Source organism: Sapajus apella, unplaced genomic scaffold (assembly GCF_009761245.1).
Source record: "Sapajus apella isolate SASKATOON/1434 unplaced genomic scaffold, GSC_monkey_1.0 scaffold32, whole genome shotgun sequence".
Lineage (NCBI taxonomy): Eukaryota > Metazoa > Chordata > Mammalia > Primates > Cebidae > Sapajus > Sapajus apella.
Window position 1 is genome coordinate 7,539,768 of NW_022436972.1, and position 21,356 is coordinate 7,561,123.

Sequence of the window (21,356 nt, forward strand, 5' to 3'; positions counted from 1 at the left end):
CTGTATGATTGCTGGGCGTGGTAGCTCACTACTGTAATATCAGTACTTTGGGAGGCTGAGGCAGGTGGATTGCCTGACCAGCCTGGGCAACGTGGTGAAACTTTGTCTCTACTAAAAATACTAAAAAATTAGCTGGGCCTGGTGGCGCATGCCTGTAATCCTAGCTATGTGGGAGGCTGAGATGGAAGGATCGCTCGAACTCAGGAGGCAGAGGTTGCAGTGAGCAGAGATCACTTGGACCTGAATTCCAGCTTGGACAACAGAGTGGGACTCCATCTCAACTGAAAAAAAAAAGAGCTAAGATATTTGAGGACCAGAGTCATTAAACATTAGTGATTGCAGCTGTAGTTTACCAACCCTGAGGACTTTACTTGCTCTGTATCAGTTTCTCATATTGCATACATTCAAGAGTCTGCAGTGAAATTGCTAGATAAAATACAGGGAACTGGTTACATTTGAATTTCAGATAAACACTGATTTTTTTTTCTTGTATGAGTATGTCCCCAGCAATATTTATTATGATTATACAAATATTGCCAGGGACATATTCACACAAGAAAAAAATCATTTGTAATAAATTTTGCCATAGACATATGAAAAAGCAATCTGAAATTCAAATTTAACTGTACTTCCTGGACCCACCACACTATTTCTCCTTCCTCAGAACCCCCAATTACACTGAAGCACATGTATTCAGACTCTACCATCAACCATCCCTCCTTATTGAAGTTGTCTGTCATGCTTGTGGTTACTGCTGCCAAATCACTGATAATTCTAGCACTTGGTTCTTCTCTTTCTTCCTCTCAGTACTTATTTCCATTATCATTCCTTATGATTATGTTAGCTACATAGACTACAATTCAATATCCCTGCTTCTGATTTCCTTTACCTTCTCATTTCAAGCACTTCCTCCGTTTCAATTCAAAAAGAAGCAGAAAGAAGAAGATTTTTTGCAATATTAAATAGGGTGGCCTGGCACGGTGGGTCACGCCTGTAATCTCAGCACTTTGGGAGGCCGAGGCAGGTGGATTGTCTGAGGTCAGGAGTTCGAGACCAGCCTAACCAACATGGAGAAACCCCCGTCTCTACTAAAAATAAATAATTAGCCATGTGGGGTCCACACATCTGTAATCCCAGCTACTCAGGAGGCTGAGGTAGGAGAATCGCTTGAACCCAGGAGGTGGAGGTTGCGGTGAGTCAAGATCATGCCATTGCACTTCAGCCTGGGCAACAAGAGCGAAACTCTGTCTCAAAAAAAAAAAAAAAGAAAAGAAAATAATAATAGGGTGATTAGGAAAGCCACGTGAGAAGATAATACTTGAGCCAACATCCTGAAGGAGATGAGGGGTCCAACTTTGCTGACTCTGGAGAAACACAGTACAGGAAGAGGAAACTAATTGCAAAGGCCTTGAGGCAGAAACCTTCCACGCTTATTTTAGAAAGTTTCTTGAGACCAGGGATTAAATCTTACACTTGGTGGTATTATTGATTGTGCTCAATAATACTTTACCTGCAGGAGTAATTCATATATGATGACTCATAGAAGAGCATGATAAATTCTTGATTAATAAATGATTAAGAGGCACCTTGGTGAAAGGTTATTAAGTATATTTGGAAATCATTTTCTGCCTGTAAGACCTTGCAATCAAATGACAGGATTGAGGGTTCTCAACAATACATAAAATAAAAGCATAAATTAAATAAGGAATTAATATTATGTATAAAGAGTAAATCGTATTTAGAGAGACACAATATGAAGAGAACTTCAAAAATTGCGTATAAGCTTCATATGCAGAATATTTTTCTGAGACATTCAGATTTTTCTCCACATTTTAATCGGAGGGCTTTAAAGTATTCTAGTCTTAGAATAGCATATTAACCTCTTGTCTTCATTCCTACAGGCCACGTTTCTGTATTTTTTCCATGCTTTTGATTCTTGTTTCTACTTCAGTAAGTATATTGAGGAATAGAGGTAATGAAGGAGAGTGAAGATCAGACATTTTAAAGCAATTTATTCAATGAAGATTTATTCGGCACCTGCCAACTGAGTGAAACCCCGAGATGTATATATTCTAGTGCCGAGGACAGAGTCCACACCTAGCAGATTATTTAGTAAATTTTTGTATAATTAATTGAGCGAATAAAACAATGAATAAATGAAATGCATCGAGGAAGTGTCTTTTCTGAGGTATCTGGATTTGACGCCAACAGGGTCAGAATCACATTTTCAATTCTGCTTGATAATTTCTAGAATATAATACAGGATGTGGACAAAGAGAAAATAAATAAAGCAGTGAACTTCAGAACTAGACGGCGTAGACGCGGCGGCTGATTTTGTCTCCAAACGGCCCCCGTAGCCTTTCCGTCCCGCATCATTTACGCAGCTGCGACCGGTAGTGACGTCACGAGATTTGGAGCTCGCGTGAAATTTTGTCTCTGTGTGGCGGCGAAGAACGCGCCCTCGCGCGGGATTTTCAAGCGTAGGAACCCGGGAACCGGAGCTGCCATGAGCCTCTGGGTGGATAAGTATCGGCCCTGCTCTTTGGGACGGCTGGACTATCACAAGGAGCAGGCGGCCCAGCTGCGCAACCTGGTGAGTCCGCGGAGGCCGTGACCGTGGGAGAGGGGAGCCCCAGGCTGGGGGTTTCGCGCCCCTGAGGAGCAATGCTTCCCTCTCCCGCATTGGAAGATGATAAGTAAGATGGAGAAAAATAAAACAGGGAAGGGGGAAAAGGTTTGGGGGACGGGCTTTTGCTTTTAAACCGGAAAAGCTCCAAGGAGAAGTGGCATCTGAGCCAAGACTTGAAGGAAATGGAAAAGTCAGAAATACAGAAATCTGAGCAAAGAGTGGAACAGGTAAGAGGGACAGCAAGTGCAAAATCCCCGGGCAGGGATGTGCACAGCATGTTCTAAGAACCTCAGGAGGCTACTGGAGCCGATAATGGTGAACCAGCAGGAAGGGTAATCGGAGATGGGGTGTGTGTGTTGGGATGGAGTTGAGGGTACACACCCAGTAAGTCTCAGAATGAGATGGGAAGCCACTGGAGCATTTTGAGCAGAGGTGACACCCTGTGATTTGCTTTTTAACTGACTTAAACTTTCTCGATGTCAGTGTCGTCATTTACAAGGAAAGTGTTGTAAATGTGTATTTGCTCCAAAGATTATTTCTAATCTTCAAATAAATTGTGTTAGGACGTTCCTGAGATTAGTTCTTTTTTTTTTCGGAGACAATTTCGCCCTTGTTGCTCAGGATAGAGTGCAATGGCATGATCTCAGCTCGGCTCACTGTAACCTCTGCCTCCCGAGTTCCAACTATTATCCTGCCTCAGCCTCCTGAGTAGCTGGGATTGCAGGTGCCGGCCACCACACCCGGCTAATTTTTGTATTTTTAGTAGAGAGAGGCTTTCATCACGTTGGCCAAGCTAGTCTCGAACTCCTAACTTCAGGTGATCCGTCCGCCGGCCTCCCAAAGTGTTGGAATTGCAGGTGTGAGGCACTGCATCTGGCTGAGATTAGTTCTTTACGAAAGATTTCCTCCCCTCTGTCCTTATGCCTCTTTGTTGTAGTTGATATAAGTGTCCAATGGCAATGTTTTGTGAGAAAGAATCTGAACCTTTGAGGGAGTAGAGAGGAAAGAAGTATCTTTAGGAGAATAAGTTACTTAGTGTCTGTGGAAGACATTTATCCACTCCTTTTAAGGACCCCAAATTAATATGTGATGCTGATGGAAACGTTTTTGCCCAATACCCTGGTTTTCTCTTACCGACATTTCTTAGATGTACAGATACTGTTTAATTGTTAAGTGCTTCTTAAAAATAAGAAATAATAAGAAAAGACTGTATATATGAAAGTCATTAGAATAGTTGATAGTGTTGTGAGATTGAAGGTTTTTTTTGGTCTCTATTAATACTGCTTCTATATTAATTTAAAGTAAATTAATTACTGCAGTATCCTTCATTTATAGACAAATTACATTTCCCGTCAGTAGCTTTGTCTTCAGTTTTCCTAGTCATAGAATACATTTTATTTTCTGTGGCCACTTTCTGTTGTACAGAATTTGGAATGTAGTTTTTGGACACCAATGTAATATACTGGTCTTATGTGTTAAATTTGCTTTTAAAAAATTGTTCATCTGTTTATTCTTTTACTTGCAGCTTAATAAAACTATGTGACATTAAAAGCATAACCCTTATTTTTGGTTAGATTGAAGTTTAAAAAACAAAGGCAGTAAGTGTCTGTGGGAGAGCTGCTGTTTTCCAGACACAATTGGATTGAAGAATTCCTCTCCTTGAGACTTTTCAGTGACAGAGATGGATGAATTTACAAAGTATTAAAATTCATTGCAATAAGCGCCTCTGTTAAGATATGTATCCCACTTTTTCAGTAATGGTTATTTGTAGAACTTTGCTTTACAAGATTTTATGTTTCTGAGGCTAAGGTCTGTCACCCAGTCATCTTTATAGCTTTCATAGTACTGGTTCCCAAACCAGACTGATCATTGGAAATACCTGAAAAGCTTTTGCAAAACTCATCATCAGCAGATACTGTTAGTGCCGTACCCAGTCCTCTTGCTTTTAAGTGCACGCAGACTGACTTCTGACTACTAACTTTGTACATCTGTACTTTACCTGAGGGCTTTTGTCTCTTTGACACCCATAAGCAGATTTGAAATGCCTGGAATTAATACTCTCTCTTTTCCCCCATCTACTTTCCTAAGAAGGCTTCAAGAAAGAACTAATCAGAGATAATTATACTGCAGCTTCCCCACCCCCTAGGTGGGTTAACACTGTGGTGGATGTTTATGTTGGCTTTAAGAGTTTCCCTAGCAGTAGCAAAGAAAGATGCCTGGAGGTATTCAGCTTGGCAATGCCCTCTTACTGGCTGTCGGCCTTCGCATGTTTTGCATCCCCACTCTTCTATGAAGTTTTCCTTTGTCTCACAAATAACCTCCCAAAGAAACCAAATGCACTGAATTGTTATCACAGGGACTGTTTCTAATAGTCCTAACTAAGAAAGCCCTGAATCTCAGTTACAGAATCCTAATCTCATGGGTGATAGGGTCTATCCATCAGTCAGTCCTTTATTTTAAAAAGTTTTCTAGGAGATTCTGATAGCCAGGTTTGGGAGTTCCTGCTTTCTTAGCATTTAGTTTTGTATCTTGCATGTACTGTGTCATGTATATAAGTTATACAAAATTAGTGCCAGGTGAATAGTAAACATTTCAGAATATATCAAAAGATACACAATATTTTATGTATCTACCTATCAAACTCCAAGTTTTACACATATATAACTTGGGTGTATCTACCCGTGAACTTGGAGTTTCATGGGTAGACACATAAAATTCTTGATACTTAAAAAGTAGTTTGGTTCTACCTAGAGTAGTTCAGTTTGACTAGGGAGAAATGTCTTGTTCTTTTTTTTTCAGGTGCAGTGTGGTGACTTTCCTCATCTCTTAGTGTATGGGCCATCAGGTGCTGGGAAAAAGACAAGAATTATGTGTATTCTACGTGAACTTTATGGTGTTGGAGTGGAAAAATTGAGAATTGAACATCAGACCATCACAGTAAGCATTTCACTTTGAGGCCCTGAAAGTAATTCATAGTAAGGACTTTCAGTCTTGATCATGTATGCCCCCATAACCCAGATGCTTCTTAACATATGATTTAAATAACAATTTCACAGGTAGTCTTGGGGCACAGGATTTGAGAGCTACTGATTTATGGATCTATTACAACCAGAGCAAAGCCATTTATGTTAGATAGGAAATAAGAACAACAAGGGGATTAGGGTAAAATGTAGAGGGTGAGATTAATTTCAGATTACCTAATAAGACAGTGTCTTAGCTGGAATTAGAACTCAGGTTTCCAAACTTTATTCTGAGAGCAGTAGTGGGGATGGAAAAAAAGAGTGATTTTGAGACAAAATGTTAAACACGGTATCAAATGACTTGGTAAAGAATGGCAGCTGATTGACTGGGAAAGGAGGCCTGAAACTCTGGGATGTTGAGAGGCTTCCTGTGATCTTGCCCTTGCCGAGATGTCCAGCTTCATACCATGTACCACAGTTGTGCTCTTCCATTGTGGGTGATGTTTAAGATCTAGCCGACACGTAGCCTGCCTTTTCCTACCGCATTAGAATTAACTTTTCTTCTACAACTTCTCGTTTATACTTTTAGTGTTACTTACTTTGTTTTGCCTTGGTTGTTGTAGTTTATACATCTTCTACTTTGACAGGATTGTATTTGTTTTGACTGTATGTAGAGAACATGTATTCATTTTCATATCCATAGCCTCTGGTAGAATGTCTTTAATAATTAGTCATTGGAAAAAAACATATGCTGACTGTGGATGGTAGTGCTATTAACAGAATCTTCAGGAAGGTAACTGGGTTTTAGACTAATGTAGATTAGCGTATATTTAGATACATTGAGTTTGAGATGCTGGTTGTATGTTTTGGTGGAAATTCTTATAAAATACAGAGGGACAAGTTTAACAAAAATGGTGTGGGATCTGCCAGAAGAAACTATCTTAAAGAGGGACAATAAGTAGCCAATCAAATTGAATGTTTCAGCATGTTCCCAGACGGGAAGCTTAACGTTTTAAATTATCTTTTGCCTCAGGTGACACTAAATATCAATGTAATTCTAATTAAAATTCAAGTGGTTGTTATAATTCTATTAAATGATCTTAAAGTCCATCCATATGGAACAGTACATTTCTGAGACTAGCTAAAGTAATTATGAAAAAAGATTGGTGAATTGGGGCTTGTGTTGCCATGTAATAAATTTTAGTGTATGACTAGTACATATAAAACAGTATTATATTGGCATGAAAGTAGAGAATCAGACAAGTGAAACTGAAAAGAGAACTTAGAAATATGGTAGGGTTTCTATTTCAAATCAGTGGAAGAGGATGAGCCAGCAGTGTGTGTGTCATCATAGCTAGTTACCTATCCTGAGAAAACAAAATTGAGTCCCTATGACATAACAATTTATAAAGACAAATTCCAGATGAATTAAAGACTTAAATGTTAAAATGAAACACGAAATATCTTACAGTAAAATTTTTTAGACTATATGAATTGCTCATGGGTCAATAAAACTTTTTTTTGGAAAGCGTGGAAACTAGAGACGACAAGAAGTAGGTACTTGGATATATATGAATTTGAAAAATTGCTTTGACAGAAATTATGCCTAAAATCAATAGGAAAATGAAATATTGCCACAAAATATTTTAAAGGAATGCATAAATAAAAGATTTTTACAAAGTGGGAACAAAAAGACAATCTGGTAGAAAACTGAATAATAGATTCTTCTGTAACAGATAGTCACAGGAGAAAAATATAAGTGGCAGTCAACACATATGAGGATGCTTGACCTTTGTGATAGTCAAGCAGTGTGAGTCTGTTATATACTCACCAAACTGAAAAATTGAAAGGCATGATCAAACCTACTCTAGATGGGGAATGTTGGGGAAGAGTGTTGCCAGTGGGAAAGTGAATTGTTAGACTGTTTTGTGAAGCAGACTGGTCTATACAAACACACATACACACACATATGCATTATATTAAAGTTAGAAAGCACAATCCCTTCAATCCAGGAAATCTTTATTGGGAATCTCTTACATAGAAATGAAAGCAGTATATGTAACATATACACAAAGATGTTAATTGTGGAGTTGAGTACAGAAAACAAAATGTCCATCAGTATGATTGGCTTTGGAACATCCATGCTATAGGTTGGTGTGTGACTATAACACTGTACCAGTTGTCTGAGAGGGATTGCCAAGATATATTAAATAGGAAAAGCAAAACACAGAGACGTGTGTATGATTTCCTTTTTGTAAAATTTTTATTTTGTACAGGAAACATTGACACTCCATAAAATATATATTTGTGTATGTTTATTTTTGTGTTAGCATGGAAAAGGCTGAAAGGAACAGATCATTTCCAATGATCTGTGTATCAGATGGTATACAGAGTTGGTTTGAGGATTCCTGGAGATAAGGAAAAGAAGTAGTCACAATAAAACAGGACGTGTAATTTGACCCAATTTATATAAAAACGTGTTTATCTGCACATCGAGAAAAGAATGGGATTAACAAAATTAAAACATGAATGGTGGTTATTTCAAGTTTTACTTTGTATAATAAAAGGAAGCCAATGAAAATACAAAAGAGTGGGGAAATAGCCAATAGATAAATGTGAAAAATATCTTTTTCTTTGTCCACAGACTCCATCTAAAAAAAAAATTGAAATCAGCACCATTGCAAGTAACTACCACCTTGAAGTTAATCCTAGGTAAGTTACTACTATATAGAAATTTAGCATTTTTAGAAAAATTGTTTTTGGGTTTTCTTTTTTTTACAGATTGAAACCCTTTTTTGAAATAAATTGATATATGTGGAAGCACAGTTTATAAAGCAGATTAAAATGGAGCTGCCCTGCTTGAAATGGGATTCCTAGGGCCCCTCCTGTTTTGCTTTCTCTGTCAAATAATTTCAACAATATGTTTACCTTTTCTAGCTCTAGGGAACTCATTGATGTACACATAGTACATTGTATTGTCAGTAAGTTTTTGTTAAATTATATAGGCTCATTTATTACTTATGAGCAGTGTGTCTTAAAAAGTTTATAATGTTTGGAGTAAATATTTCAGAAATTGAGTTGCTAAATCTTAATTTGTCATTCTTTTTAAGTTTCTTGATAGAGGTATTCTAATAGTTCACCAACAAATGTCTTTATTTTCTATCATGATGATAAAATTAAGAACTTGTTGGAGAGGCATGAAAAACTCATGCAACAGGTGTTAAGTATTAAGTGGTGTAGAAATGATTCTGGGAGCTAAACTGGGTAAGCTGCAATGATCTGTGGGGCTGGATGAGTTCTTAAAGGGAACAGAATTGAGGATATTGTCAGGCAAACTCAACATGGGCAGTGGCACAGAGGCACGAGTGAACATCCATTTCAGGGAGAGGGAGGAGACTGAATGCAGCAGGAAGAATCACGTTGCAAGCTAATATGTATGTGGTTTTCAGTAGCAGGCACTGTGTGAGAAGCTTTACCTGGATTCTTATCTTTTAAACAACCCTAACAGATAGGTATTATTATTTTCGCTAGGTATCACAAAGAAAACTAAGAGAAATAAGGTTGTTGGGAATGGGTTTGATCATAAAAACAGAGTGAGTGTTAATTCCATAAATAAATGGAGAATGTTGTGGATTCTTGGCTAGGAAAATGATCGTAAGAACAACACTATAGGTATATTGATCTATAATAATAGTAGTGACTTGGGAAAACTTAGTGGCTGTTTGAGAAAATAAAGTTGTCTGCTTTGACCTCATTTTCTCATTGTGAGTTCTGAAGCATGGATAACTAGTTGGAGAATAAGCCAGTTGCTTTTGGGGTGATTGAAATTAACATTCATTCAGCCTAAATTGACCTCTGGTTTGAGAGGTCCTTGACTGAAGTGCCAAAGCAATAATATTGGTGTAAATGACAGATCAGTACCTGTAAGTCACCAGTTTACAGAGTTTTGACTTGTGTCTTAAACTCAGTTTGCTTGTCTCATCGCCTTACTGAGTCTGAATCGATTCCATTCTAGTGCTGGGAGCAGGCTTCTCTTTGTTTGTTCTCTCTTAGACCTTTGCTATTTTGGGGATGTAGAAGAGGAATAGGGATTGAATTTCTGTTTCAAAAAATTATTTTTGTATTTTGAACAATTATAGATAATTGAGAAATGAGCTGTAATTAGGTACTCGTTTTCAATAGTGGGTTCGGAAACATCAAAGTATTTGCTAAACTGTGCCCTAATTATTAGTAGTTGCTCTTTTTATGTTAACAGTGTTTTCAGTGTTGTTAATCCAATTGGAATACTGTTAGTATTTTTGATGACCCTAAAACTTTTTACTTTTAAAGAGCTTATAATTAGAGTTAGGTGATATTCTTTTTGAACACTTACGAACTTCAACATTTTTCTTATAACAGTGTTAAGGGCATACTGTATACCATTATTTTTGTTTTGTGTAGTGATGCTGGAAATAGTGACCGAGTAGTAATTCAGGAGATGTTGAAAACAGTGGCACAATCACAGCAACTTGAAACAAACTCTCAAAGGGATTTTAAAGGTATGTGATCCAAAGACTTTTTTTCATGCAGCTGCCAAGCATTAGTGCTCTTTTTTTTTTTTTTAAAAAGTTATGAAAGTGAACAAGAGAGAAGCCTAATCTCTGTGCTCATGGGAGTTTATAGTCTAATGGAATTGAATTTTATGTGAAAGAGGATTATTTGTGCCACCCATTTGATATTTTAGAACAGGATGAGTAAAAATGTATGATTTAAAATCAGAAATTACATGATTTTAAAATAACTGTTCTTATGACCAGGGTCATTTGTTCATTATCAGATATGTAGATACAAAAGAAAATAGCATCAACTATATTCCCACCATCCAGAGACAGCTACTATTAACAGTTTAGACTTTACCTTCGAAGCATTTTTTCTGTATACGTGCATACATTCTTACTGGTGAGATTTTGTGATAAAATGCTGTAATTTAATGCTTTTGATATATTTTGCCAAATTCTCTGTCTGAAAGAGGGTATAGATTTATACTACCAATAGCAGTGTTTGGGAGTGCTCATTTCTCCATGACATCAACACTGACGATAATTCGTTTTAATCTTTGTCAGTTGCAGTGGAGAAGGTAGTGTTTTGTTCTTCTTCAGCGAGTGTGATACATTTTTCTTTAGTTTATTTCTCATTTTTATTGTTTTGTGAATTCCCTGTACATCATCTCAGCTGATTTCTTTAGTCTGCATATTTCAAAATAAATTTACATTTATGATTTTTTGCTACTATATATGGATGGTTATATTTTCTGAATGTTTTATATATATGTGGCAGTTACTCATATTTATATCTTAATTTTATATCTTGCTATGTTATTCTGTTTGTAATTGTCTTGATAGTTTTCTTTGAGGTTATTTTTAGATGTATATTCATATAATTTGTAAATAGAGATAATTTTTTCTTTTTCTTTCCAATTTTTATGGCTCTAAATACTTTTTGGTTTTTTTTTGAGACAGAATCTTGCACTGTTGCCTAGGCTGTAGTGCAGTGGCATGATCTTGGGTCACTGCAATCCCTGCCTCCTGGGTTCAAGCAATTCTCCTGCCTCAGCCTCCTGAGTAGCTGGGACTACAGGTGTGCGCCACCACATGCATTTAATTTTTTTGTATTTTTAGTAGAGACAGGGTTTCACCATGTTGGCCAGGATGGTCTCGATCTCCTGACCTTGTGATCCGCCCGCCTCGGCCTCCCAAGGTGCTGGGATTATGGATGTGAGCCACTGCGCCGACCCAATACTTTTTCTTATCTAATTATGTTGGCCAATCCTCCGATAGGGCGCTTAATAGTAATGGAGATAGTAGATGTCCATGTCATGGCTCTAGAAGGAAAGCCTTCGTGTTTCCCTATAATTAGTTGCTGCGTATTTGATCATGGCAAGAAAATATTCTCAAGTTCCTATTTTATTGAGTGTCTTTAACATGAATGTGTGTTAAACGTTGTCTCATGCTTCTTTTTCATCCATGAATGCGCTTTTATGATTTTTCTTAGTTCATTCATATCATAGATTATATTACTGGTTCATCTAATACTGAAACTTTTGCTAGGCACCATAGCTTAGGCTAGTAATCCCAGTGCTTTGGGAGGCTGAAGCAGGAGGATTGCTTGAGCCCAGGAATTTAAGGTTACAGTGAGCTGTGATGGCACTACTGAACTCCAGCTTGGGTGACAGAGCGAGACTCTCCGTCAGGTTTATTGGGATTCTTTCCTTTGTCTCTTTTTTATCTGTTCTCAATTTGGATTCTGTTTCTGGGATTTCTTCTCATTGTGGAGCATTATCTTAGTCTCAAACTCCTGTCCTCAAGCCATCCTAGCTCGGCCACCCACAGTGGCACAAGCACACCAGCCATGACCTTGTGGAACGTTGTCTTAGAAGAGAGCTTCATTTTGTTATTCTCAGAGTCTACTGCTCTATCAAACCTTACTGCATCAGGGCTCTCTTGCTCTCATCCATCAATTGGGCTCTGTTGAGTTTCCCACCTCGGTAAGACTGCTGCTTTCTTTGAGACAGTGTTTTCACTGTGTTGCAACATGCTGGAATGCAGTGGTGCAATCCCAACTCACTGCAGCCTTGACTGCCTGGGCCCAAACAATCCTCCCACTTCAGCCTCCTGGGTAGCTGGGACTACAGGCACATACCACCATGCCTGGCAACCTTTTGCATTTTTATAAACATGGGGTTTCGCTATGTTGCCTAGGCTAGTGTTGAATTTTTGAGCTCAAGGGATCTGCCCTCCCCAGCCCCCCAAAATGCTGGGATTATAGGCAGATTACAGGCATGAGCCACTCTGCCCAGCCAACTGCTGCTTTCAAATTGGCCCCATGATGGTTTCTAGTATGTTCCTGTGGGCGATTTTGAGCTTTTCCTGTCCTAAAGGCTGTCAGAATTTCCTCCCACACTGTTGCTGATACTATGTGGGCCTTTCCAGTTTTAGTTGCTTATTCTCACTTGCTTATGTTTGGGATTCTCAGGTAAAGCATGTTGCCTGGTTTCTATATAATGTTCATGGGTTCTTGGTCTTGGAATCTTTAGTTGTTCTGTTTATATTTATGGGACGGATCCAAATGTGACATGCCGCCAGTGCATCTTCTAGAAGTAATTTGTTAATATAATGAAAAATACAATATTGGATTCAGTTTCTGTCTATACATTATTCCTGAACTGTGTTAAGTCTGATCTGTGATTGTGGCCAAATGGAATCTTACTTTATGGTGGCCAGATATCTTTATGCCTTGTTGCCTACATCATCTGTTGCACCGCTGTTTTCCAAAGTCTGTTTCTTGGAATTTAATATTTTAGATTAAGATGTACCACAGAAATGTGCTGCTGAGAAAAGTTATTTTGGGGAAATGCAGCACAGCACATCCTTGTCTTGGTAAATTTTAGTGTATATAACTAAAAAGGCTGAAATGATTTCTACTACAAAGTGACCTTTTAACTTCATTTAGCCTAGTGTTTCTTGGTCTTGTGTGATTATAGATTCTTTTTTTTTTTTTTACCAGCCCCGCCAATACAAGGTCTCAAAAATTTAAAAACTCAGAGCTGTTCCTCTCCATAGAAATCCTTAGTAAAAGATGAAAGAGTTGTAGGATCTGAAGAGAAACCGGAGTATGATTGCAGTTTTTTTAAACTAAAAAATAAAATAATTTTACCATACTTATAACCTTAATTTATCCTTGCCAAAGGGAAGAGTAGTATATCAGGCTTGTTATTTAGTATTTCACTGTGGATACTGAGGAGGAAGAAGAGACAAGTTAAAGTTTGAGTGAACTCAAGTTAAAGTTTGTTTTGTGTCTCTTTGACTTAGTGGTATTATTGACAGAAGTTGACAAACTCACCAAAGACGCTCAGCATGCCTTGCGAAGAACCATGGAAAAATATATGTCTACCTGCAGACTGATCTTGTGCTGCAATTCTACATCTAAAGTGATACCACCTATTCGTAGTAGGTGCTTGGCAGTTCGTGTGCCTGCTCCCAGCATTGAAGATGTAAGCTTTTCTGAGAAATCAGTTCAGATTCTCTGAATACTGTGTGCTTGTTATAAAAGAAAGGAAGCACATTGGTAATTTAAGAACATCCACAGACCTGGATGCAAAGCATTAAATATATGCACAAACCAATGCGTATAGTTGTAAATACCAGATGCCAATATGTGGAAAGTGTTTTTCTCTTTAAACCGTCTTTTATCTTGAACAAGCAGATATTATGAATTTTATTAAATTAGGTAAGGGCTAGTTTTTTACTGTCTTATTTCTCACGCTGATTTAATTGTCTGTAAGAGGAGGCTAGAATATTGAGGAAGTAGATTTTACAAAGAGATGATGTGGGAATACCTAGTCCCTAGGAAGGGATTTAAAGGTAGTATGAAATAATGTTAATATTAGTATATATACATAGATAAGTCTTTTTTCTATCATTCTTAACAGCCATCAGCAAAAATTTTGATTCTTTACATTAAATATCTTTCCTGCCTTAATAGATTTTGGAAGATTTCATGGAAAATAGGGATAACATGTAACATTGTGTTAGATGCAGAGTGGTAAGTTACTTTTAGTGTAAGTTTCACTTATAAGAATTTTGAGTATAATACCGTTACAAGAGTCTAGGAAGATATCGACAGAAATTAGTCTCACTCTGCTTTTTAATGGATTGCCCATTTTTGTTAATTTTATTTGTAGATTTGTCACGTGTTATCTACTGTGTGCAAGAAGGAAGGTCTGAATCTTCCTCCACAACTGGCTCATAGACTTGCAGAGAAGTCCTGCAGAAATCTCAGAAAAGCCCTGCTTATGTGTGAAGCCTGCAGAGTGCAACAGTGAGTAGAAGGGTAGTTACTGCAAGAAACATTCTAGGTCTTTGGCCCCCAACCTTTTTGGCAACAGGGACCAGTTTTGTGGAAGAGAATTTTTCCATGGATTTGGCAGGAGTGGGAGATGTTTTTGGGATGAAATTGTTCTACCTCAAGATTATCAGGCATTAGAGTTTCATATTTAGTGTGCAACCTAGATCCCTCACATAGCAGTTCGCAATATAGTTCGAGCTGCTATCAGAAGCTAATACTGTCACTAGTCTGATAGGAGGTGGAACTCATGCAGTAATGCTGACCTATCCACCACTCACCTCCTCCTGTACAGCCCGGTTCCTAACAGGCCAAAGGTTGGGCACTCCTGTTTTAGAACATAAGCACACTTCTGTTTAACTTCTTGTGTTCTCTTTTTGTCATGTAGATATCCTTTTACTGCAGATCAAGAAATCCCTGAGACAGATTGGGAGGTGTATCTGAGGGAGACTGCAAATGCTATTGTCAGTCAGCAAACTCCACAAAGGTACCATTATAAAATGATGACAGTAAAGGTTTCATTATCAAGATATAATAGGACATGTATTAACTATTTTATGCTAATACCATGCCATTTTGAATTATAATTAAATCCTGAATATAGATATTCACCCTTTAAGGAAAATGTAGGATTTAACTTCAGAAATTTAGTGGCTCAGGATAGTTGGTGTGTGGTACTATGCCTTTTATTAAGCCATAATGTCATGAATGTTATGGCTTACATGTGATCATGTAAAAGTGGAATGAATTTTAATTTTAATTTTCCTTTCAGGATCTCAGATGACTTAATATTATTAACACACAACAAAGCTAGACATAATGATTGTAACTTTCTGGTAAAAGACAATGTATAACTTTGTAATTGATGATGCCTCACGTGCTAGAAAGACACCAGACTATAAATCAGACTTCTAGTTCTTGTCCTGAACTTGTAGCTCAGTGTTCTTGATCAGGTAACTTCATTTTAGAGTTTTATCTTCATTTGTATATTGAAGATAATACGATTGCCCCACCAAGGGTACTTGTGCCTTTGTTTTGAAGAGCAAAAGATTAATGGTTTGAAAACTAGAAAACCCTGATGACCATGAGCTCTGCTAAGGATGGCATTGTGTATATACTGTTTTTATTTTTACCCAGGAAATATTTTTTGACACATTTGCTGCGAAATTGTTTCCATTACTTCTGTAGGTCTATTATTCATATCTTGACCATTCTGAAAATACCTCAGCCGACAGTTGTTTGACTTGTGGCAGCTTTGATTGAGAAGCACAGTTTGCTTTTCTCCAAATAAAAAATGACAGTGTTAAGGCCCACTAACTTTGGAGTGTATGGAGAAGGTTTCTCAGACTTGCTAAAGCAGTCCCATATCCTTGTTGGCTGTCTGAACTGAGAAACGATCTTTGGACCTTGCAGAAGGTAATTGACCATTTTAGGGTTCAGAATAGACTGTGTGCAGCCAATAGAACTTAGTCTTCCCTAGTCTAATGAAAATAATAGTAAGAGGAATATGCCATGTTTCTCCTTCTGATGATACATCTGATGAAGTCTAATTTCTATAAGAAATTATTCAAAGGAATTATAACATGTATTCCCTGGTTACCATATAGATTGGTAGAGGTGAATGGTGAATTATACATAGTGGGTGGTTAGTATTTTATTTAAGGTTTGCTTTGAATTCTCAGAATTCCATTATTTTAGTTGAAGAAATTGATAGTTTTCTCCAAGAAGTACCAAACATTTTAAGTAGTCTCATTAGGAAAAAACCTTCATCTTTAGGAAAAAGTACCCATTTTATTTTGTAAAATGTTGATTATCAATAAAGAGATCTTGCCCTTTAAATAGATAAAGTTCAAATAAAGCATGTCTTAGGTGCTTTTATGTTTATAAAATATGTCTACACTGAAGATGACTTTCTTGTTTTTGTCCTGATATTAAAGAAGAAATTTTGGTAGTAGTAGAACTTACCTACTTTTAAGGGATTTAGGTACTCTATGTTGTAATATTTGACAATTATCACATGCATTTTTAAAGTGACTTGATTATTCCTTTGCTTAATTCTTCTAGCTGCTGTTACAATTTCTTATGATTTTCCTAACACATTTTGGCAGCTTATAAGTGAACTTGTGAAAGAAGAGATGCTCCTGTTTCCTGTTCAAACTAACAATTGTAGGAATTGATTCCATTGTGCTACATAAAAAGAAATTTCGCTCAATTCCAGAAAGGCTTGGGGCTGGCCAGAAGTCCTGGAATTCTGATACCTTTCTGATCATTGGGCCACACAGTTCCAAATGATTTCTAATTTCTGACTCCTTTGTCTTGCTGAAATATTTATGGTCTTGATTTTTCATTTGATCTGTCTTAGAACAGTCATAATTTTCTAATTTGAATAGCAGCTAATGTTTCATGAATGATTATGTCAGCTCTTACACCTCCTCATTTAATTGATATAACAGACCTATGAGAAAAATATAACTTCGTAGATAAAAACAAAAACAAAAACAAAAAAACAACCCTGACATTTATGGAGATTAAATAACTTGTTCAGGGATATCCTATTATTAATAGACAGACACAGTTCTAAAATACCCATGTTTCTCTGACAGAAACTTTTGTACTCTTAATCCCTTGTAAGCTATTAGGACATAATGATACAGACATGGTAAATGTAGAATATGTTAATTTTTAAAAACAGTAATATTAGAAGTGAGCTCAGACTAACGCAAGATACATGTTAACATGTATGCACTGCACACAGTGTAGTTAATTCAATTGTGTAGGTAACTATATCCTGAATCAACTTTTCAGAAATAAGCTATATGCATATATTAAAATAATTTCACACCATTTATCATTTATTATTCATGCTTTAATAATCAAGTTTAATTTTTGGGATGTCAGAAAGCACAGGCTTTTGAGTCAGGCCTGAATTCAAATGCTAACTCAAATACATGAGTCTTGATGGAAGCCTGAGCTTTCTGAAGGTTTGTTAATTCATAAAGTAAAACCATACAGTGGATACTTGGAAAAATTACCCCTATTTTCTTCACAAAATACCAATCACTTTGTTTTTTATAGGCTCCTTGAAGTTCGTGGAAGGCTGTATGAGCTTCTAACTCATTGTATTCCTCCTGAGATAATAATGAAGGTAACCCAGTTTCATATCTTGAACTTCTTACAGCTATAAAATTTGGACATTGGGTGTGCGATCATAGGGCGTTTTGCAGTACCAAGATACTACTTCTTTCTCTCCAACTCACTAATTGCACATATTTACTAAATCTCTATTGTGTGCCAGGCACTATTAGAGGAATGCTGAAGAAAAGAAGGGAGGGCTTGCCTACAGCAAAGTTATATTCTAGTGGTGTGAAAAGGAGAACAAATAAAGCAGCAAGAGGATTTCAGAATGTTATAAGCGCTATAAAGGAAATACTAAGGTGCAGTGATAATAATGCAGGGTGGGGCTACAAAGAAAAAAGTGAAGGTCCACCCTTCCGTTTCCACAAAGGTAACCACTTTTAACAGACTTCTAGTCACATAGAAACAAGTACGTGTATATATGAAGTTTCATAAAACTTCTCAGCTTTCTGCACTCTTTTCATTCATTTTAGTAAGGATGTTGTGTCATAACCATATGTATAGATTTACTTTGTTCTGTTAAGTGGATGGTTTTCTGTTGTGTGACTGTATCATAGTTTTTCCAAACATGACCTGTATTGATGGAACTTTAGTCTACAAATTATTATTGTTATAAATAGTGCTGCATCTTTAATATCCTTTCACCTTGTACAGTTACTGTTTGGAATTTAGAATGTGGTTGATACCCACCACATTTTTACATCATGGAAAAGGTACCAAAGTTTTTGCTTTTGGATGAAGGATATTGATTCACGTGAAAGAATTAAAGATCTCACATATATAAAAGAGAGTACGTTTAACTTTAGTCTTTTTGTGAATGAGAGAAATGAGGCATGCTTAGCTATTTTTATTAATGATTTTAAAATTGCTGATTATTTTTCTTTAGGGCCTTCTCTTAGAACTGTTACATAATTGTGATGGACAACTGAAAGGGGAAGTGGCCCAAATGGCAGCTTATTATGAACATCGTCTACAGCTGGGTAGCAAAGCCATTTATCACTTGGAAGCATTTGTGGCCAAATTCATGGCACTTTATAAGAAGTTCATGGAGGATGGATTGGAAGGCATGATGTTCTGACTTTTATCAGTTATTCTTGCAAAGATTTCTCAATAACATTATTTACATACAGCTTATATTAAGACTTGAGGGTAAATTTACTTAATCATGTTGTATTTGTGTTTTTTTGGTAATAACTTCTCTGTGAACTATTAATCATCCTCTAAGTTAAATAATTTTTGCTATACTATTGAATTATGCAGTTTTGTACATAACTTAGAGACTTTAGAGTCTAGGAAAATGATTTTAATTTGCTTTAAACATTTGTTATTCAGGTATTCATTGTTGATCCTCCTAGTCTCTTCTGTCTAGTGTCTCACCTGCTAAAGGAGATTTATACATCAGAAAGCAAAGATTATGTTCGTTTATCCAGATGACCATTTTCTGCCACAGGTAACATGATTGTCTGACAGGTCATTATATTGAATTCTAGTTTCTCTCAGTGAATAATTACATTTTTGTAGGAAATGTAAGAATTCATTCTGAAACATAATTGTTAATATGAACAAAATTACAAGTACCATTTCTGTTGAGACTGCAGATTTCCAACTTTTATTTCAGTGGTTCAGATTAGTGTTAGGTCAGTACTAAGAAATAAGCATGTTTTCATTAATTTAAGTACTTCAAACTCTTTAAGAAAATTCAGAATGTAAGAATGGTATGTTATTGTAGTAATTACTCTTTGAACAGGTTTAGTGTTTTGTCATTAGTTCTGCCCTTTGGATCATTTTTTAATTAAATTCTTCGGTTCGTGGTCCAAAGGGTTTACTTGACAAATTTGTGTGATAGACTCTGAACACTTCCTTTCCTCTGAAGTATAATTTATGAAATAAAGTGTACCAATTTTAAGGGTACAGTTTGATTTTTAACCAGTGAAACTATGATCCCAATCAAGGTATAGATGCCATCACCCCAAAAAGCTCTCTCCATATCCCTTTGCAGTCAGTTCATTCCTACCCTAGGCCCAGATGACCACTGATCTTGTCATTATAGATGAGTTTTGCCAGTTCAAGAACTTAAGGAAATCAAATATTGTAAGCATTCTCATATAATACTTCATTCTCTCTCATTATTGAGATTCATCCATATTGTTGAATGTTTCACTAATTTTTATTGTTCAGCATTTTTGTGTATACTTTTAAAGCCCATTCACTTGTTGGTGGATCTTTGGTTTGTTTCCAGGTTTGGTTATTATGAATAAAGTTGCTGTGAATCCTTATGTGTAAGTCTTTTTGTGGACAGGTTTTTATTTGTCTTGAGTAAATACCTAAGAATGGAATGACTGGGTATACGATACTGTAACATTAACTTTTAAGAAGTTGCTAAACTTTCCTAAAGTTATACTACTTTATATTTCTATCAGCAATATAAGAGAATTCCTGTTGTTCCTATAGTTTTGGTTTCATTGACTTCTATGTTGTTGTCCGTTTATATTTTATTAACCATCTTCTACTTTTTTCTTCTACTTAATTTTCTAGGTTATGAACTTGGAAATTTAAATAGTTTTAGACTATTTTTTTCTAATAACATTTAAAGTTATAAATTTCACCCTGAGTACTGATTAAAAGCTTTCTCCTACAAATGTTGACAATTTAGGTTTTCATTTCTACTTAGTTCAAACTTTAATCGTTTCACTTATGATTCTTTTTTTTTTTTTTAGCCCAATTAATTACTTGGAACTATGCTGGTAAATTTCCAAGTACTTAGGGATTTTCCAAATGTATTTTTACACCTCTCTGTTTCTTAGTTTTTATTCTTTTACTGAGAGAAATATCGAAATCTCCCTCCATAGTTATGCATTTATCTAATTCAGTTCTTTTAGACTTTATGCATTTTGAAGATCATTATTAGGTACATGCATATTAGGATTGTTATGTCTTGATATGTTGACTCCTTTATCATTATGAAGTTCCCAGTTCCTTCTCAGTCTTTTGGCTAGGATCATGTGTATGAAATGCCCTTTTTTATTTCTGGTAATATTCCTTGCTGTGAAAATCTACTTTTTCTAATATTTATGTAGACACCCCAGCTTTCTTTTGATTAGTGTTTGCATGGTAGGGGTATTTCTTGTAGTGTATGTCTGCTAACAGTTTTTTCAGTTTTTGTTTGTTTGGAATGTATCTTACCATTTGTAGAATTATTTGTTTATCTGGGTTTTTTAAACCCCCAGCACTTTGAATATGTCATTCTGCTGCCTTTAGGTTTCCATTGTTTCTGATGAGAAGTTAGCCAATAGTCTTGAGGTTGTTTCATTCGTTTTACATGATGAATCAGTTTTCTTTTGCTGTTTTCAGTATTTATTTTTCTTTGGATTTTAGTAGTGTATGATATGTCTACATGTAGTTTTCTTTGTATTTCTCCTACTTGGGCTTTTTTGAATCAGATTATTATGAGTTATATTAGTTGCTTTGAACTATTTGTTAAACATCTGGCCCCACTCAGAGTCAGTTTCTTTTGGCTGCTTTTTTTCTTGTGTACTATTACACTTTTCTCTTTTTTCCCTGTCTGGTAATTTTCGGTTGAAAACATGACGTTTTAAATAATATATTTTTGCAGCTTAGGATTTCCTTTTTTTTTTTCTGATGATTTTTCCTCCTGATGGTTTTCTGTTTTTGTTCCATGGCTTGTTTAGATGTCAGCTGTGTAATTTGTCTCCATTGCATTGTGCAGTCACTGGTGTTTCTGCTCAGACGCT

The 21,356-nt window shown here is 36.3% G+C and overlaps 1 protein-coding gene and 1 non-coding gene across 3 annotated transcripts; one reads left to right on the top strand and one right to left on the bottom strand.

The window, feature by feature from the left end:
- Positions 1-2,381: 2,381 nt before the first annotated feature.
- On the top strand, positions 2,382-19,880 carry RFC3 (replication factor C subunit 3). 2 transcript variants are annotated; one of them, XM_032294453.1, is made up of 10 exons: positions 2,382-2,593; positions 5,429-5,566; positions 8,234-8,301; positions 10,030-10,127; positions 13,437-13,618; positions 14,309-14,445; positions 14,858-14,956; positions 17,545-17,614; positions 18,491-18,668; positions 18,937-19,880. In XM_032294453.1, the coding sequence occupies exons 1-10, from the start codon at positions 2,507-2,509 to the stop codon at positions 18,948-18,950; spliced, it is 1,071 nt and encodes a 356-aa protein (XP_032150344.1). In that variant the 5' UTR covers positions 2,382-2,506; the 3' UTR covers positions 18,951-19,880. The 2 variants fall into 2 exon arrangements, with proteins under 2 accessions (XP_032150344.1, XP_032150345.1); XM_032294454.1 differs by lacking the exon at positions 2,382-2,593 and adding an exon at positions 2,622-2,856 and having other exon boundaries at positions 18,491-19,880.
- LOC116562556 lies at positions 13,131-13,241 on the bottom strand. Its single transcript, XR_004274010.1, has one exon. It is a non-coding gene; the product is annotated as a U5 spliceosomal RNA (small nuclear RNA).
- Positions 19,881-21,356: the final 1,476 nt, after the last annotated feature.

Bases quoted from the DNA above. Each gene is read 5' to 3' on its own strand.
- RFC3 (XM_032294453.1), top strand. From the start codon at position 2,507: ATGAGCCTCTGGGTGGATAAGTATCGGCCCTGCTCTTTGGGACGGCTG. The intron at 13,619-14,308 runs GTAAGCTTTTCT...TTTTATTTGTAG, and splicing joins CTGCTCCCAGCATTGAAGAT to ATTTGTCACGTGTTATCTAC. The intron at 14,957-17,544 runs GTACCATTATAA...TGTTTTTTATAG, and splicing joins AGTCAGCAAACTCCACAAAG to GCTCCTTGAAGTTCGTGGAA.